The sequence below is a fragment of the Calliphora vicina genome, chromosome 4, assembly GCF_958450345.1.
Source record: "Calliphora vicina chromosome 4, idCalVici1.1, whole genome shotgun sequence".
Lineage (NCBI taxonomy): Eukaryota > Metazoa > Arthropoda > Insecta > Diptera > Calliphoridae > Calliphora > Calliphora vicina.
The window spans coordinates 102089612-102111385 of NC_088783.1; the positions used below are offsets into that span (position 1 = coordinate 102089612).

A 21774-nucleotide genomic window follows, 5' to 3' on the forward strand; every position below is an offset into this window, starting at 1 on the left:
AATAACAAAAACTTTGAAAATATGTAAATATCATATTTGATCATTTGTGGAATTAAAACAAACAAGAAACCAGTTTAAAAATGCCGGCTTTCTGTAGTCTGTCTGTCTGTCTTTCTTTAAGCGCCGCCCACTTTATTTTGATTTTATTTTCTTTAAACCAAAACAACACACAGTGTGTCAGACAATGTGAAGCGAAAAATTAATAAAATCGTATTATTGGCCATAAAAATTGTGCCCGTACGACAAGTATGTACAAATAAATGTTAAATTAAAAAAGAAATACCCAAAAAAGAGAACTACAAATAAATCACACAAACACAAATATTGGAACACATTGATTTATTGGTATATTTCACTTTAAATTTTTTTTCTTTAATAGTAAAACTGGTTTTTTAATTAAAATTTGAAAATAGTTTTTTTTTCTTAAATTTAAAATCAAGTATGTACTTGGAATTTAACTGAGAAAAAAAAACATTTTTACAGTATGAACCCTAATAAATGAGCCACACCTGATGAATAACATTAATTACAATTGTTAGGAGTGTCTATGCTAAAATCACTAAAAATAGAATAAATTCCTAAATCATATGTATGTTATTTAATATCACTGACAGCTGTTACTATATCTTCGCGGTTCGAAATGAACACGAAATATATAATGATAACGAAATATTTATTTCAATTACCCAAAGAAAATTATTTCATTATTTCATTGTATAAAATACTTAAAGCTTTGCCTATAACCATACATAAACGATGTCCATTCCCGTTCCTTTAATATTAAAAAGTCTCCGGAATTCTTGCGAATGAAAAGATATTATTATTTTATTTACGGAATTTATAAAAGTCCGGAAAGATAGGAACCTTAGAAATGGCGGAAAATAAGAAAACATAATTGAGATTAAAATATAAAAACAGGCTAAATATATTTTTGTGTTTACTCTCTAAGGAGGACCTTGACCTCTTGATACCCCATATTACTACGTCATGCAGTACAAATTTTACTAATTAAGTCAGAATAATAATATATTAAATTCGGTAAAACTTGTTATATTTTAATAATAAAAAAATAAGTAAGAGAGCTATATTCGGCTGTGCCGAATCTTATATAGCCTTCACCAAATTATACTTCAAAATACAAATTTTAAATATTTTTAGGTAAACAAAATTTTTTTTCCAAAGTTGTTTTTTTCATTTTTTGTTAAAAATGTTTTTTTGAATTGATATTTTATAATTTTTTTTTTTTTAATTTAAAAAAAAAAATTGTGGGTTTTTTTAAAAAAAAAAAATTCGGGTTAAAAAATATTTTTTTCCGATTTTGACCCATTGTAGGTCCAACTTACTATGGTCTTACATACGTCGTTGCAAAGGTCTTTGAAATATCTATCATTAGATATCCATATTGTCTATATTAATGACTTAGTAATCCAGATATATGTCAAAAATAGGTCAAAAATCGAGGTTGTCCTGGTTTTTTCCTCATATCTCAGCCATTTGTGGACCGATTTTGCTGATTTTAAATAGCAAACTTCTCGAAAGCATGTCTGACAGAATCAGGGCACACTTAGAAAGGTGACTGCGATGAAACAGCTGATTATTTTTTTATTCAGTTTGAACTGTGAATTCACTTGTGGTTGTTGTGGCGAAAAATACAACAAACCCAAAAGCAAAAACAACAACAGGCAACTTTGACAATTCACCTACCTTTTAACAAAAACAAAGCACCTGTTGTTTTTGTATTGTTGTAGTGATGCAGTCACCTTTCTTAGTGTGCCCTGTAATCCCGAAGATATCTGGGGTCTTCAGAAAATTGAATTCAACAGACAGACGGACATGGCTTAATCGACTCCGCTATCTGTAAGGATCCAGAATATATATACTTTATAGGGTCGGAAATGAAAAATGTAGAAATTACAAACGGAATGACAAACTTATATATACCCTTCTCACGAAGGTGAAGGGTATAAAAATAGTAATTACAAAATAATAAAGTTTTAATCAAGAATACATTACGTAAGATCTTTTTGGTGAGAAACTTTTTTTTCTATCACTTTCTCATAATAAAAAGGTTTTACTAAATAAATATTAAATTATTTGACCAAAAAAAATAACGCACAATTTCTTGTGAATTTAAGGAATTTTTTTAAAAAAATTGTTGTATTGTGGTTTTTTCATATACAATAAATTGCAACTTAAACATGTTGAGTTTTAATTTTAGCACAACCTAAAGGTTAAATATTAGTTTGTGGTTACACCTAAGAAAAACTTTAAATTTATTTAACACACAGCAGCTACATAAATGAGTAGAAATATTTATGGTTTTCAAGAGTTGTGGGAAATAAATAATATATTTGGTTTACTATTTTAATGCATATTTATAGAATTTAGTGGTTTAATTTGTTGATTAATAATCCATTCTTATTATTCCTGACTATATTAACATTTTTTGTTTTATTTTTTGGGGTTTTACACAAAGACTTAAAATAATTTTATGAATAAAATTACTAATGCTTAAAAACCTTCTACTAAGTATTTGAAGTGTTAAGAAAAAAAGTGAAAGAAAACAATTACAGAAATAGTAAGTAAAATAATTATATTTCAAGTAACTTCTTATTTGAAATATTTTAAGGGTTATTTTTATAGTTTTTGTGTGTTTAAATTTTTATTGTTTCTTATATTATTTTTTCTCAAAAAAGTAGTTCTCAGAATAAATTATATTTTAGTAGGTTTTGAAACTGTACAATTTTATATAATTGTTATCTAGTCCGCCATATATTTAATATTTATTTAATTACATAATTGAAAATAAACAAAAATATTTTTTTTAATCCGAGATAATAAAAGGTGCGGCTACTTAAAATTTATAACTATAGCATGCTCACTTTTTATCAAAAATATTGAATTAAATAGGATTGGTGATATTATTTCATCTGTAGCAGTAATTATTTGCTGGGAAATTGTATGGCGAGATTTTATTATATAAAAAGTAACATTAATTTAAAAAATAGAGGAGAATTAGGGTGAGAAAATCAATATTTTTGTAAACGTTTGTGTATTTTTGAAATTTGACTACAATTAAATGTGAAATATTTTTTAAAAATATTCAAAAGCGAACCCTCATATTTAGATTTCCTTAAACAAACTAAAAAAATAATAGGTACAAGGTTTTTGTTCACTTATATTGGTTTGTTATTTTAGGCCGTATAACCATGGGAAAATATTGAAAAATCCAGGAAATCAAATAAGAAATAAAAGTACTAAAAATAACATTAAAAATTTTTAATTTCGTTCAAATCCGACATGTTGGGGTCAATCGGAAATAAAGTGGTAATAAATCTGACTATTCTAAACTCCTGGTCAGATTGCAAAATGATATACAAACAAATCGTATCCTATTTGAATAAAAGGTAAAATACAGGATGTCAAAGTTGGCCATATTTAGTTTGCAAAGCATTGAAGAGCTCGTAACTTGTACTAATACGAACAGATATTTAATTAACAGGATAATTAAAAAAATCCTGTTTAATCCACTAAGTTATCTTCTTATACTTTAAAAGATATTTAAGTTTAAATTTTTTTCATAATAGTTGTCAAAAATTGTTACCAAAAACAATTTCATCTCTTATAAACTCCAAACTAACACGTAAAAACTTTTTTTTCTCAATTTTCCTAGTCATGAAAAATAATCAAATTCAAAATTTTGAAATAAGCTGATAAAAATAAAATATATTTTTTTGGAATTTGTCTCAAAAAAAAAAAAAAAATTTTGATATGGACTAGCTACAAAAATTACTAATTATAAATTTTTAAATCGATATAAACGCACACCCTACTTCAGGCAATGATCAAAAATTTTTAAATCGATATAAACGCACACCCTACTTCAGGCAATGATCAAAAATAGTAGCATCGAGTTCTTAAAATTTCTTCACAAATTTTAATAAATAAATTTATTGGGATAGATCAGATCAGTCATTCAACTGTTAGCTGTCCGCACAAAAACGTGGACAGTGGAGCAGATTTTATAAAAATAGTTAAATTTTTAGCACCATTATAATGCAAAATAATTGTACTAAAATAATTTTTTTCAAAATTATATTTTATTTATTAAAAACAAATCTTTTTTATATTTCAAAAATTATTACGATACCATAAACTTAAATTTTTTATGAGCTTTCAAAATAGATGAAAAATTTATTTCTTAAAATTGTGACGTATGTATATTTGGGAAACAAAAACTACTGAATAAACTTCTGTACCTAGCCTATCTCAAAAATATATGTTTCATTCAATGAACAAACAAATATATTTGTTTGAAAACTTGTTTAAGGTATTTATAGGCGGCAATACTGAGTATTAACACTTTTCAAATTTAAAATATTATTGAAATCATTCGGTATGTCAAGAAATCGTTTCGAAAAAATATTTATTTGCTTTATTTGTATTTATTTTGTTTGCTTTATTTGTATTTATAAATACTTATCCGATACATATGAAAATAAAAAGTTTTTGAATTGTTTTAAACAAATTTTGAAAACCGACCGTAAATCCAAAAAATCATTCGTATTCTTTGAAAATCTAATACAAATTTTGTTTAGACGATGAAATTGTATTATGATACTTGAGTTTTTGACAAATATTAATACTCAGTATTGCCGTCTATAAATACCTTTAATTAAAAATGTTATTCCAAGTGCTGGTTGTTTGTGTAAATTTTAAATATTTTTAATTTGGTCAATAAACATAATAAATTTAATGTTTTTTTTCTGTATAAGGGTAAGTTTGAAAAAATATGGTTTTTCCCAGAAATTACCGTCAATATTTCGTTAAAAATTTTCCAGAAATCTTTGTGAGGAAAATTCTTTACAAGATTAAATTTAATCACAAGTCATGAATATTTTTATTAAATAAGATCGCTGTGTTTAAAAACCAAAACGATCTAGACTTATTTTTTCCAATTACATACTGTTTTATGTTTTGTTTTTCAAACAAAAAAAAAAACTATAATCTATTCAATTAAAAATAAAACTGTGTCAATGCAATTCAAAAGTATCAAATTGTATTTACAAATTTACGCATGAAATGATCATAAATTGTCTGCGTATTCAATTGCTTACTTTACTCTTTTACATTTAAGTGTGAAATAGTTACAAATTCAAATGCGTAACAAAAAAAAAACGTGTTGCCTACGCAATGCAAATTGTAAAACATTTCTAATTTGCTGTTTTTTATTTTTATTTATTTCTATTTAGTTGCAAAAATTTATTGGATAAACTTGTATGCAAAAAATAACATTTACATTTTAGTTTAAAAGTAAATAGATTTGAAAAAAAACTGCCTAAAACTAATGACCTTGAAGTTTTGTTTCTTAAATTTATGGTAAAAATCAATTGCGTGTGAAGTTCACATTGAACTAAAGAAATATATCGAATGTAAATGTAGTTTTTTTTATTTATAGTGTGATTGAAGCATTTATAGGAAATTGCGAAAATCGATATTTTACAAATTAAATGTATATCATTAATTCCAGAAAAGATTTCTCATATTATTCCTGAATCAAAAAATCCGATCACACTTTATTGAAATTTGTCACTTTTCAAAAATAGAAATTTTCTAAATTGGAATTTAAAAATAGAAATGAAATATGTGTGCCAAAAATTAATAAAAAATCTGAACTAAGTGAAGTAAGATGCTTTACTAAATTTTAAAGATTTGAACTAAGATATTGACTGGACTAAAAAATCGAACCTACTCAATTTATTCAAAGCACATGGAATTAATTTTAATTAATTTTAATTAAAATACAATTTAGCACAATGTACAAAAAAAAACTTAATACTCGATTAGTTTTGGGTTTTCAAATGTAAAATTTCTATATTTTTTTTCTTGCGTTTATAATAATTTTATTTTAATCGTACAATTATTATTATACAATTTATAAATTATTCATTACACCGGCCATATAATTAAGCTTATCATAGATTTCAACTGGAAAAAAAACACAAAAACAAAATTTTGTGACTGACTTGTCTGTATGTGAATTTACATTGCAGACAAGAAAATAAATTACATTTAAAGTTTAAAACGTATCTGACCCTTTCGTTTTCTTATATATTCCTGTGCGTATTGATTCTTTAATCAATTTAATGGCTACAGACAAGTATAATTGAATTTTCAAATTATTTTCAATTAAAAACAAACAAAAAAAAGATCTCTTGGCTTGAAAGTTAATTTAATTAGCGTCAAACTTGATTGAACTTATAAAGAATTTTTTTCTGTAAAAAGTAAAATTTCATTACTTTAACGAGGATAAGTTTACATGATTTTGAAAATTATAGTAACAAATAAACATATGTTAATTTGACAGTATTGAAAGCTAAGTTAAATAACTATGATAGATTACAAATTCGAATTAATTTATGTGTGTAATTTTAACAAATTTCCCATAAGAATATTGAAATTTAAAATTTTTTTTTACTTAATAATAATTTGAGTTGCATTTACACGAGAAAAATTGTTGTAAAATTCAGAACAGTATTTACAGAAAGTTGTCGTCAAAAGGCAATAGAGCTAGGTTTTTGATAACAGTAGTCGAGATGATAATAAAATTCAAAGTGATCCAATATTTCCTTAAAACATTTATAAATTAAGTTTTTTGGTTGACATTAAATGAATAAACTAAGAATTAAAACAAGTTTGGCACTATTATCTATTTAATAACGTAGTTAAACACAATTCCATTTGAGTGAGATACAAATTTTGAAATTTCGATCAAATAAAATGGACTTGGTACATTTGCATATCACAAAATGGACTTAGAACTCCAGCACAGTTTAACAACGAGAAAAAACTATATATTTGTAAATGTTTTTTAAACAAACATATTCTTAGGTTTTGCATTAGAATCTCAATTTTCATAAAATGTCGACTTTGCACTTTTGCGCATTAAGCTAACGATGTATTAAAAGCCAAATTTTCTAAAACTGCTGTTAAAACATTTTGCTTTCAATGTATAACTTCAATTAAATTATGCTTTAATTTATACAAAAAAAAAATTCAATAAAAATGAATAAAATAAACATCATTACTAAATTAATTTTTTATTATCTTTAAATTGCTGTGAAATGTATTTTTTATTAAATGATTTTATCCATACACAAATTTTAAGCAAACCATCGCTTGAACAAACCAAAAGTAAATTAAAATAATATATTACTAACATCCATAGCCAGCAAAAAAAAGTGCGTAGAATTTACAGAAAGTGGCCAGTAAATATGGATTAACTTTTATAGGATTAGGAAGAACAAGTAGAGAGCTACATATACCCTTCACCAAATTATAATTCAAAATACAAATTTTAAATATTTTTAGGTAAACAATGTTTTTTTAATTTTTTGGAAATTTTTTTTTTTTAATATTTAGCGTAAGAAAACTTTTGTGAAAAAAAAAATTCGGATTAAATTTTTTTTTCTGATTTTGACCCATTGAAGGTCCAACTTACTATGGTCGTATATACGTAGATGCAAAAGTCTTTGAAATATCTATCATTAGATATCCATATTGTCTATATTAATGACTTAGTATTCCAGATATAGTCAAAAATAGGCCAAAAATCGAGGTTGTCCTGGTTTTTTCCTTATATCTCAGCCATTTGTATACCGATTTTCTCGATTTTAAATAGCAACCGAACCGGAAGAATTCCGGAGATATTGATGTATGAATCGTGTAAGTTATTTGGGGGCTTCGGAAAGTTGATTTCAACAGAAATTTTTAAACCGAATTTTTTTTTCACAAAAAAAATAAATTTAGTAAATTAAAAAAACAATTCGAATTTTTTTTTCCAATAAATGAAAAACAACTTTGGAAAAAAAATAAATTTAGTTTTTCTAAAAATATTTAAAATTTTTATTTTGAAGTATAATTTGGTGAAGGGTATATGAGATTCGGCACAGCCGAATATACATACTTGTTTAATTTAAACTTGTTTTCCTGATTTTTTGCAAACTTATTATTTGAATATTGATTTTTCCAAAATTTTGTAATTTTTGAGCCAAATTGCAATGTGCATGAATATATCTGATATTCTGATACCACGCGTGTTGCTTTGGGGCTTTGGAAAACGCATTTCAACTAATACTTGGAATAGACGGTCATCGTGAAATCGACTACTCCACTAGTAAGAGACAATAACTTATACAGTCTAGCTTTTGGAAAGGGTCTCGAAATACGAGATACGCTTTAAAATTTGTGTTAATCTTATACTAATTTTTATATATAAATTTTACTGAAATCGGAAATCGGTGTTACTGGTTTGGCTATTATTTTTGCCAAACATATTTCATTATCTACACTAAACTGACCAAACCCTGTTAAACCCCTAACCAAAAGACATTTATCTTTATTTCACCTATTAACAAATAACAACAACATCATCATTAGATCACGGATATAAAAAATGTACTGGTCAATAATACCAAAAAAAATCTTTTGTAAATAATTGTAGAGTAATATAAAACCCACACCCACTATTTTTTATGGAAAATATTCAACAATAAATTATTCTTTTATATTGTGGTTTTCAATTGTTTTATTTTAACATTACATACATATTGTAATTTCGAATGAGGTAGTTGGATAGGTAGATATGTAGGTGGGTATAGGCCTATTAACGATCATAGATCACATACGCACCAAAATACCAGTAGCATACTACCACAAAAAAAAAAGTTAAACAATGAGCACTAATTGTGTCAAAATGTACACAAGACATGTATGTTTAGAAATGTACAATTTTGAATTTGAATTTTTTATTTTTTTTTTGGTATATTTTAATAAAATTTATGAATGATTATAATTTAATTAATATTACAACCATGAAATGTCATAAAGAAACATACAGACACAGCAGCAGCAGTATAATTTGATAAAAACAAATTTATACCTAGACTATTAGAAGAACAGACAAACAGAAAGACAGTCAGATAAATTAACATAAATTCCACTAGAGCCAATTCATTTGGGAATGATTTTGGAATGATAAAATTTTTTTAAAACTCGAAACAAAATCTATAGTTGTTTTAAACGTGTTAATTTTTTTTAACAAGAACTTTGTTGAATTTAGAATATTTAGGGGCTGCCATATGAATTTGTCAATTGTGTTTGTTTTTTCTATATTTATACAAAAAAAATCTTTAGACACTTAATTAGATTTAAAACCAAAGTATAACTTTAAAACCATGATTCAATAATTGTAGAAGGTAGAATCACTAGAGAGTTTTCGATATTTACCCCTATAAAGTCAAACTTTGATTTTGATTTTTTTTTTCTATTTTTCCAAATTTTCTTTTCTTTTGTTTGAAGTTACAAGAATTGTATAATTGAGAATTATACTTCAAAATACAAATTTTAAATATTTTTGGGAAAACAAAATTTAAAAAATATTTTGACCCATTGTAGGTCAACCATATTAAGGTCTTATATACACATCTGCTCAAAATAATAGATACACCTAATTGGAAAAAATTTAAATGGCGGTAACATTGAAAATTTCCTCGCAAGCGTTAAGAATACATCATATTATTAAAATTTCTATCTGGCAATGTCATGTCAGTCAAAAATCTGGCAACTATTTGCTTTCATGTTGATTTTTAAAAACGAATTTATTTGAATTACAAAAAATTATTTGCTCATAAAAATAGATACACATCAGTAATTTGTAATTTGTTTATATACAATTTTTTTTTGTGCAATTTTTTGTTCCTATTTACGTGAAACAGTAAGTATAATTTAAATTTTAGCAACAATTTTATAAAAAATAGGACTCTTTTGAAGAAAATGGGACGAAATCATCATTGTACCGAAGATGAGAAAAAAATTGTTCAAACGATGAGAAATCAAGGAAAATCATTACGGGAAATAGCAAAGAGCATAGGAAGATCTTTACATTTTGTCCAAAATGCTTTATCTAAAAAACAAAAAAGAGAAACTCGCGGTAGACCAAAGTTATGGTTAAAAAAGACCCTTTCATATCATCGAAAGCTATTTCTGCGGAGCTATGTAACGAAATCAGTCCACAAACAGTTCGTCGTCGTCTTTTACAAGCTAAACGGGAAGAATTGCCAGAAAAGTGCCACTAATGCGCCAAAAAAATATCAAGACAAGATTAGAATTTGCTAAAGAGCACTTACAATGGTCCGGGTGTGAAGGCGAAAAAAAATGGAGAAATATTTTATGGAGCGACGAAACAAAAATAAATTTGTTTGGAAACGACTGCCAAAGAAATGTACGCCGACCAAAAGGAAAAGAATTCCACGTTAAATTTACAAAAAAGACGGTAAAACATGGCGGGGGAAACATAATGGTTTGGGGTTGCTTTTCATGGAATGGTGTTGGTCCGATATTCCGAATAGAAGATACCATGAATGCTAGTGGGTATAGAGACATATTGGAAAACGTAATGCTTCCATATGCATCGGAAAATATGCCATTAATATGGACATTCCAGCAGGACAACGACCCAAAACATAGTTCAAGATTAGTTAAAAACTGGTTCTTGGAGAATAACGTACCTGTTTTAAGCTGGCCCAGCCAATCCCCTGATTTAAACCCAATAGAAAACTTGTGGAGTGAATTAAAGATAAGGCTTTCAAAGGAAGTTTTCAAAAATAAAGACGATTTATGGGAGAAAACGCAAAAAATATGGTACGAGATTCCATTGGAGAAGTGTCAGAACTTGATATCCAGTATGCCCAGAAGAGTGGAGAAAGTTTTACAAAACAAAGGTGGATATACTGGATACTAGCTTTACTTTAATAATAAACTAATTTTTTTAAGATAAAATTTATTAGCTTTTGTTTAATAAGAATTTTTAAAAATGTATCTATTATTATGAGCACCAAATTTTTCGAAATTTAAGAAATTTAATTTACTTTATAATATTTATTATTAATTATGAAATATTTTGTTTTTGTTTTTGTTTTTTACTCTCCTTTTAACTATAAATAAAAATCGACTGAATTTTTTTTATAATTTTACAATATACCATTATTTTTTTTCGTTTTTAAAAAATAAATTTTGGTGTATCTATTATTTTGAGCAGATGTGTACGTCGTTGCAAAGGTCTTTGAAATATCTATCATTGGATATCCATATTGTCTATATTAATTCAGATATAGGTCAAAAATTGAGGTTGTCCTGGTTTTTTCCTCATATTTTAAATAGGAAACTTCTCGAAAGCATGTCTGACAGAATTATTGAAGAATTGGATCCCGAAGATATCTGGGGTCTTCAGAAAATTGATTTCAACAGACGGACATGGCTTAATCGAAAAGCGTAAAAAGATGATATGCTCAGGCTGCAACAACGCTTTGTCTTACAAGTGTTTTGGACCATTCCACAAATTAAATCTCTAATTACATTTCTAAAATGCTATAAATAAACAAATAAATGTGTACTTACATCTAAATTTAATAATATTCTAATGTTTTATTCATTTGTTTATTTCGAATCACCCATCAAGAACACTGATTGGGATTTTATGTCCCACGAAAAATGCTTATTGGGATTATATGTCCCAGGATAAAAGGAAGATTTCACTATTTCTGAGTATGCAAAACATAATATGTTTTCCACATCTGTTAGAATAAGTTAAAATTTCTACCATCTATATTTTGGTTCTCAAAATAAAACTCCGTCCCGAAAGGGTTAAACATATAGTAAGATAAGACTTTTATTTAAAGACAACGATTTCATGAATTTATTGAATGCTTTAGAAGCAGCGGCTTGGAAATCTTTTGTTGTCGTTGTTAAAAACTTCTTAGAAAATCAGAAGGCTGAAGGCTTAAAGACCTTTTAATTAGCTTTAATAATCGTGAATGCAATATGAACATAAAAGTACACTATCTGCACAGTCATCTATACAAGTTTCCTGAAAATGTTGGATCGTTTAGCGAAGAGCAAGAACAACATTTCCACCAAGATTTAAAAGTTGTTTTTTTTTTTAAATCTAAATATTCTTAAATCTAAATATTCATTTTTATTTACGTCCCACCACAGTGGTCGAAAAATTATGTTTAATTTATAGATCCTATCATCAGCGCAGGTCTGTTGGATTCCTTCTGTAGCCATTACTTCTCATTAATGTTCGTGCAAGTGGGTTAGGGTGAACTTCTAACTTTTTCAAATACGACTCCGCTTGTTTTTTTATTTCATTTTTCACCAGGAAGTCACCTAGGTCCTTATGAATGTTAATATTTAAAAGTGATCGAAGAAAATCTAAAAAATAAGCTTCTAAAAAGTAATGATATAAAATCGTTTTTTTACCCCTCGAAAACTACACGTAGCATTGAAAAAATAAGTAGTAAACAGTTAGAATCAGGGCATCGAATATACTTTTGGTGGCACCAAAATCATTTTTGTAGACCAGTGTTATTATAGTAAATTTTTAAACATACTACAACAACAAAATATTTCAATTCAATTATGACATTTTTTTATAAATTAAATTTCCAAGGTACAAACATACGTCTTTTTTTATTAAACATCTTGACAAATTTCACTTAAGACAATTGAAATAAATGATCATCTTCATCAAAGTGAACAAATCATCACAAGTACATGATAAATATACAATAGTTGATTTACTACAAACAGAAAAGACATAATAAGATACAGGAACAGTCATACTTTATTTAAGACAAATAATAATTTGACAATAATAAAACAACAAATGAGACATACGACACTTGTGTGACATTTATAAATAAATGTCTAAAAGTAATCATCTGCTGACATATAAACGAAATCTGTTAAAGTCATTTCAATTATAATAAAATATTCAAAAGAAAAATAAAAATAAAAACTACAAGAACAACACTCTCATGGTAATGACTTTGGCACATGCTTAAACAGATGATTAAATTTTGTTGATAAAAAAAAATGTTAAAACATTTTGTAATAAAATCTTTTAAGTTAATGCCGCCTTCATCAACAACGCTATCACCATTATGTTTCATAAGTTTATCTGATATTTTAGAATAACAAAAATTGTATTGTATGTGACAATATTTTAACCAAAAGCAAAAGAAATCAAATAAAATGAAATTTTGAAATATTACATTTAATATTTAATGATATGTGGCTTGTCACACCACTTAAATAAATATGTGTAAAATGATTTCAAACAAAAATATTTCTTTCTGTTCTTATTTTCTTAATGAAAATAAACAAAAAAGCGTCAAGTGCTTGGTTACGAAAACCCAAAAAAAGAGCAACGTACCAATTTCTATTGAATTGTTCACAATGAAATTGAAATAAAGTAGTAAACAATTGAACTGTATTGTAGTATATGATTGGTGTGAAGAAAGTTTGTTTGTTTTTGAACAAAAACTATTAATTACGATATTGTGGATAAATATTTCTCTGTGTGTATTGTTGGCAACTACTTCAGTGAGGTCAACTGACAGTAAAGTGACACTTGAAACAATTAATGCGTTCATTTGGTATTTTGTTGTCTTTTGACTAAAATAATAATATTGGTTTAACAAAAAAATTTTGTTTTTGATTCTAAAAGATTTTATTATTAAGACGAAAAAAAAATTTAATTTTTGAACCTTTACTTTTCAGAATTCGATAATATTTGGAGTACATGTTAGCCATTTGGTTTTTATATAGGTTCACAACACTGTAATTGTTTATCTCATATTAAAGATAAGATAGATTTTTAAGTTTTTTCTAGAAATTCGTTTCATATCAAAACAGGATTATTATATAAAATCGCCCTTAGTCAAATGATATCGGAAAAAACCCTTTTTGGTTATATGTCCTGTGGTCAAAATAAAAGGATTTTTAAGGAAAATATATTGCAACATTGAATAAGTGGTAAAAATTTGAAAGTGAGCGATTTTATACCATTATTGAACCTTGAAGAACTTGCGTACCAAGTTTTAACAAATTTGGAAACGGTTAAGGTCCGATTCCTTGTCGAAAATGTTTGCTTCCTCCCTATTATTGATAAATACTTTTCTCATAATTAAAAAAAGGTACTAATATATGTAAATTTAAACCAAACTAATCCATTATTAGAATTCTGAAATAAAAACCGGTTACTGAAATTTTTTTAAGTGTAATGTTATTTTTCTTTAATTTAGCTTAAAGCAAAATACCAGAAACAAAAAAATAGGTAAATAGCACATAATATATTGACACTGATAAATTGTTTAAATATTTAAAAATCCATAAATAGGGGTGTTTGTATATTTAAAAAAACTCTTAATTTGAATAAATAGTTTTGGTTTTGTTATTTTATTGGAAATCATATGATAACAAATGCTTAAGTCAGTTTAATGAACCACTTTAAACGCATGATTGATGACGATCAATGGCCATGATATTTTTTTTTATTTTTCTTAATACTGCAACAAAAACTTGATTAAAAAATTTAAATTTTACATATGTATGTATTATTAACTTCGCAGACGACTTCAATAGCAATTGAGTTTTTGTACAAAATAATACACTCGACACACTCTAAAGAAAGTTCATAATATGTAAAATTAACAACAAGAAATGTAAGAATACATCAATCATATTTTATTTAACAAAAAAAAAAAAAAACAATTTGATAACCAAACTATCGTACATGAAATCATAATGATAAAATGATGACAATATAAAAGAAATGCATTACAAAAATCATATAATATTAACAAATATCAAGTACTTTGACTTGAGAGGTATGTAGACAACTATTAAACTTTTCTCACGCCATTTTCTTTAGAAATATCTATTATGTATGTATGTACATGGCTATTTTATATATAAAACAATAATTCTGGTTATCGACTTTATTTTCCATCATATTTTCTACTCTTAGAAATTGACTCATTGATGTTTTTGTTTGTATGTTGTTCTCCTTAACTAAACTAACGGTAGCTAAATAAATGTTAGACCATAGAAAATGGAATCCAAAAAAATGGTGGAAAACAAGTTATAACAACAACAGAGAGAAGAGAAAATGTTTCCACAGACACGTGTATGTAACAGTGTGTTTACATACAATAAATAAATACTTACAAACATACGTCACATTTTATTAACACACTTGTTGGTTTTTTAAGTTTTTAATAAACCGATGATGAAACCAGTTTAACTCTCTTTGGAATAGATAACAATAGACATTTCTTTTATAAGAAAAAAAAGGTCAGTGTTCTAGAGAAACTAGATTGAAGAAATAAAACCACATAGAAAAACAGGTGTAAAGAACGAACTAAATATAATAAGTGCATTTGAAAAAATCTCTACAAGAGCATTGAACTTTTGAAGACAAGAAAGGCTTCAAATATTTATATAAAAAAATGTAAAAAAACGTTTAATAAATTAGATATAAAGCTTCTAAAATTACTATTTCCAGATATTATATAACTAGTAGGGTTTATTATTTTAGGCCCTCTAACTTCGGCCATAAAAATATTGAAAAACATTCAGGACGTCAAACATTTGAGATATTTATTAAGAATGAAAATTTTTAGTTTGTAAAAAGAAAAAGTTAAGTAAAATAAAATGGATATTAAACATTATAATGATGTTGATAAATCAATAAAAATAAGTAAGAGAGCTTTATTCGGCTGTGCCGAATCTTATATACCCTTCACCAAATTATACTTCAAAATAAAAATTTTAAATATTTTTAGGTAAACAAAATTTTTTTTCCAGTTTTTTAATTTTTTGGAAAAAAATTTTTGTTTTTTCAATTCTTTTTAATATTTAGCGAAAAAAACTTTTGGTGAAAAACAAAAATTCTGGTTAAAAAATATTTTTTCCGATTTTGACCCATTGTAGGTCCAACTTACTATGGTCTTATATACGTCGTTGCAAAGGTCTTTGAAATATCTATCATTAGAAATCCATATTGTCTTTATTAATGACTTAGTAATCCAGATATACGTCAAAAAATAGGCCAAAAATCGAGGTTGTCCTGGTTTTTTCCTTATATCTCAGGCATTTGTGGTCCAATTTTCTCGATTTTAAATAGCAACCGTGCCGTGTATGTTAGTTATTTGGGACCATCGGAAAGTTGATTTCAACAGACAGACAGACGGACATGGCTTAATCGACTCCGCTATCTATAAGGATCCAGAATATATATACTTTATAGGGTTGGAAAATTATATTGTGGAAATTACAAACGGAATGACAAACTTATATGAAGACAAGGAAGTCTTCAAATATTGGATATAAAAACTGGTATTTTGACAGCTTTAACTTAGGTTTAACTGCTCAATGATGTTCAGTTAAACCTAGATTATAAACAAGATAAATAATAAGTGAAGAGCAAATATGTTAGTTTAAGCTAGGTTTAAAAAAATAATTTGGATTATCTTTATCCCAAAAAGGGGACTGATATGAAGATGTTAGACTCCGAAAGGCAAGAAATTAATCATTAAATCCATTTAAAAATATGTATGTACTTGTATTGTAAAGGAAAATGAGAGCAGTATGTTAAAAAAGTTTTAAGACAAAAAAAAACAATTTAAATCATACAAAAATAATATTTTACCAAAAATCTGCTAAATTGTGGACTGTAATATAATGTACAAAAAGAACAAGTTATTTTGGATTAGTTTCGTGACCTTATAAACCAATGACATGTTAAAGTGACAGGTCCCTTTCAAATATAAGTAAGAGTGTCAATATGATATGGAAGCTATTTTTTATACATTTTATATAAAATATTTATACTTATAACTATGAAATATTTTTACCTATTTGTTAATTTTTGGACACATAAATTAGCTACTAGCAACAACTATTTGTGCCAAATTTTCTAGCACTACTCGCTTAGGCCTTATCGCGTTTCAATTTTTAAACGTCAGACGGACATTATGATCAAGAAACGGCTGTTAATATTTGGGGAAAATTGCATACCCTATCTGAACTCAGCGGCTTAAACTAATTCGGGTACGCTGAATTCAGTGGTGCTGGCCGTTTTTTTAGGTTAGCTCGTATTTTCGAGATATACCGTTATTTCGAAAATGGAGGAAGTTGCGTAACATATATTCGCGTAACTCAAAAACAGCTTATTGAATAAACTGCAAAAACCGAAATTCCGCAATAAGAAAGGCTTAACATTCCAATTTTGTATGCCATTAAAAAAACAAAAAATTCGAAATTTTCCTGAAAAATTATTTTTGTTTGCCAAAAAAAATTTATATTTCTAAAACAACTGCTCAGATTAAAAAAAGTTTTAGACTTACTTAAAGGTAATTCTATTGCGGAATTTAGATTTTTTTTAGTTTATTCAATATGCTAAACCGTTTTTGAGTTACGCGAACCTATATTGTGCAACCTCCTCCATTTTCGAATTAACGGTATATCTCGAAAATACGAGCTAACCAAAAAAACGGTTGGCACCACTGAATTCAGTGTACCCGAGTGTTATTAAAGATTTACGCTTTCCTTGATTAATTAGTTTATAACAAAGAAAATGTGTGACAGATTTGATTAAGTTATGGTCAAAACTACGACCTGTACTTCAGCACTCTTACTTAATTTAGACAAACTGACAGCCAGTTAGTTGGAAACTATTTATTTTCATATTGTGAAATTATTTTCTAAATAGCAGACAATTTTCATGTTTTTCCAAAAAAAAAAAAAAAAAAAATTATACAAACATATTTTCTAGACACGAACCTAATATTTAATAAAAAAACAGAATAAAAACATACTTCATAGAACTACATATATATAGTACATACGTATGAATTAAATGAAACTCTATATGAAAACAGAAACATTTATAATGAAAACTGTATAAATTAAATGTTTAAAACTATAACAGATAAGCTCGCTCATAGACACCAAAATGCTGCACGAAAATTTTGTAATTTATGATTAAAAATATGTATGTTCGCCACATGCAACTATCTACCAAATGTATTAAAATGTAGAAAGAAACACTTGATTTAATTTTAAGCAGTCTTAAAGGAAAATATTTGCTGGCGGCATGAAAAACAAAACAAAAAAAAGAGAATCACGACACACCGAAAAATTAAAATATTAACAGATTAAAATAAATTAAGAATTTTAATTAAAATTTGTACTTTAATAAATAAACATTTTCTTAGTTTTTACATGAAACAGAAATGAAAGTGCTTTTAAAATAAAAATTATATTTTTTTTGTTTTTCAATTTTAAGCAACTAACATAACACTAAAGAACCATTTCCGGTTTGTAAAGCGGATGTTGTACCAATTTAATATTTTGAATGCGTTTATATTTAAAAAAAAAAAATAATAAAATTAACTTACCTGTTTTGTGGGTGATTGATATTTAAATAAACTTCTTTTGGCTGTGGGTGTGTATGCATTTTCATTACGTTCATCACTGACGGCTTTAACATCCTCAATGGCCGTACCCAATAATTCATTTTTTAGAAGACACGAATACGCTAAACTATCACGGACCGTTTCGCCGCAATCTCTTTGCTTTTTACTAGTCTGTGGTGAATTTTCATTTGATTTGTTTATTGAAGCGAAATTTGTTTGCCAATTATTATTTGCTCTGAAAAATTAAAATAGTGAAAAAAGAATATTTAATGAACTGTTTAAAAGTATAATTAACAAGTAAATATTGTATTTAAAAAATATAATTTGAATTGCATGATTTTCTAGGGCTCAGTCCGCAATATTCTTAGTTTTATTTTCCCTACAATACAATATACAGAGTTAGGTTAGGTGGGTCCCGATGTGATACTGGTAATAGAAAAGAGAGAAGCAATTTGCTCATCCGACTAATCTGGGGTGCCCAACAATCTCCTTCTCTCCATCATTATGACAACTGCTGTAGTAATAATTACATCGGAGATTAGACATCCTTGGGGACACACAGGTAGTGATAACGCCAGCATATTCCGATGTCGATCACACAGAGAATTAATCAGTGTTGCTGATCACAAAGTTCGCAGATCTTTTCATGACTGAGATTTCAGCCTGAAGAACACTGAAATGATCCAGTGGTCTAACAAATCCACCTTCGAGTCATCAGTGAAGATCTTAAATGGGAGATTGTTACTCTCTAGTGATCGATATATTAAAGCCCAAAGCCAATAAAATATTCGAAACCGGTCAAGTTTTCAAAAGAAAAAAAACTGTTAACCGGTTTCGATTTTTTAATACATAAATTGCCGAGGGCCATAATATCCTTTCAAATTTATCCAACAGACAAGAGTTCCATACTTTAGTATGGGCTCTATAAAAACAGATATTTTAAACTAATAGAATTTGAACAAGTAAAAGAGCTATATTCGGCTGTGCCGAATCATATATACTCTTCACCAAATTATTATTATTAGTCTCACTTTAGTTACCTAATTTTGCCTTAACATATAGCAGTCCTCCTTTACAATACATATTTCACATTGCAAAAATATGTATTTAGAATATTAAAATATTATTAGAAAACCTTGTTAGATAAAACGTTATTTATGGTTTATTAGAAATCATAATACATAATAATAATAAAAATAATGCAAACAGCATATGTGCGACCAACCTTGCATGCATGTGCAAGGTAATGTGAACTCTGCAAAAATAATTGCGAATTTTTGAAATTGAAATTCATGTTAAAAACGTGCACAATTATTAACAAAAATAAATAATGGTAAATTTATTTATTAACAATGCATTCAAACTAATGCTGAATTTGCAATTTGTCAAAACAAAAAACCTTCAACAAATTGTCAATTTTGTGTTATTTTTTTTAAGCTGACAAATTATTTTAATAAAAAAATATTTTTATTTGTAATATTTACATATATTTTTATTACTACCTCAAGAGAGGTTCTTTTGTTTTCTACATTCACCTGTTTAAGTGCGCACCAAAAAATTATATTTAAATTTTGTTTATTGAAACCATAGTGTCAACTTCCGTTAATGAGTGGTAATTTTTTAAAAATTGTGCGGTTTATACAACATGTGTGTTTATTTATTTATTATTTAAGAATGGAATATGTGACTTTTTTTAAACACGAGCCCATTTGAAGTAAAACACCTCAGCATTTAGTATTGTATTGTTTTATTGTATGTATGTACCTGGGTTCAACTTATTTGCATATTTTTTTTTTATTAATATTTTTATATGTTTTTGTATTTATGTAATTTATGCTTTTGTTTAATTACAATTTAAAAAAGAAAACCTAACGTCACGCACAAGTGAATCAAACATGGTGGAAAAACCTTATAACCAACGTACTATTTCTTGCATTATTAAGACCCAGTTCATTGAGTCATGAAGCCAGACAGTCTGCTGTTTCTTTTGTTGTCTTAGAAACCTCATGAAAACATGAAAGTTTTAATTTATAATTGAAATTGCAATAAAAGCAAATCTCTAAAAATTTTAGTTAGCATTTAAATAAATTATAAATAAAAAAAATAATTAAGGTCTGGATTTAGTTTATTTGAGTAGACTGTTGAATAATTCAAAGTAGTTCAAAGTAATTGAATCTAGTAATTAGTTATTTTTTGTACAATTGAAGTTTTCAAATACAGCTTGATTTAATTTAGTAAAGTTAGCTTTGTATGATGATCACAATAACCGAGGTTGAACCGGGGGCGTACAAGTCAACATCTTGAACTACAACGCTTACAATTGAGCAACATAAGCGTAAAGAGCGTTATTTAGAACTTTGGTGATATCCACTGAAATTTTCCGGCAAACATTTTCGTAGAATATTTTAATACTTTTTTAAAGGACTTTTTTTGATTTTCTCGAAAAAGTTTCAAATTGACCCTAAAGATTGGAGATAGAGGGTTAAGATCTTCTACAAAAATGATCCCCATAAAATTCCACGATATAACCCTGGCAATAAGAATCTCTCAGACATTAACTTACAACATTTCGTTCAAAATATTAAAACTTTCACCCACTGTAAAAAAATTCAGATCAACTGGACTATATGTTTATTCTACAAAAATGATCTACTCAACATGCTCTTTCAGAATTATATGGTACCTATTCTGTTCCAATCAAAAAGTCTCAATTTTTTGGACAGTGAAATTTCTTAAACGTGTACTTTAAAGTCTCTCAGCGGGAGCTAGGTTTTGATTTTAGACCCATAGTTTCTTGGGGAAATTTTCTAAGAACGGTTTCACAATGGTACCAAGTGAACTATGCTTCCAACAGCTGCCAATTAACATAATCATTAGAATAATCGAGGAAAATATTTATTTTTTATTCGAATCCATAAGATTTTCAATTTAAAATAAAAAATTATTCAATCAATAATTGTCAATTAATTTTTAAAAATTAATCGATCGCTCGAATAATAAATAAATTTTGAAAGTAAAGTAATATACTTTTTAAACCATTTTCTACAATTTTTATATTTAGGAATTCATAAATTTCTTGGATAAATATAATTATTTGCACTTATTTCAACAAAAAAAAAACTGCAAACATTTATCTTGATTAGCTTGCCGTAAATTTCTAGTAAAAAATATGTATTTTTATAATGTTAAAAGTTAGAAAAAAAATGTTGAAACAGAAAAAAGTTATAAACATAAGAAATAAAACAAATCTAATGAAAAATTTAATCAACAGAGCGTTACAAATTATAGCGTTAGTATTACCAACGACCACGACTAGCATTAACTATGAAGATGAAAGATTTACAATTGAAAATCATAAAAAAAAAGAAATACAATGATTACAAAGAACACTTAACCATAAACCAGCAAAAGCACAGTATTCGTTCGTGTGGATAAAAATAAGTATAATTTC

General features: G+C 26.8%; 1 protein-coding gene across 1 annotated transcript in view; it reads right to left on the reverse strand.

Annotated features, from left to right (window-relative positions):
* fzr (fizzy-related) overlaps nt 1-21774 on the reverse strand; it is a 53347-nt gene that overhangs the window by 11177 nt on the left and 20396 nt on the right. The window contains exon 3 of the mRNA XM_065507672.1: nt 18306-18558. Within this exon, the coding sequence (XP_065363744.1) occupies nt 18306-18558 (253 nt within the window). The remainder of the gene's footprint in view (nt 1-18305; nt 18559-21774) is intronic.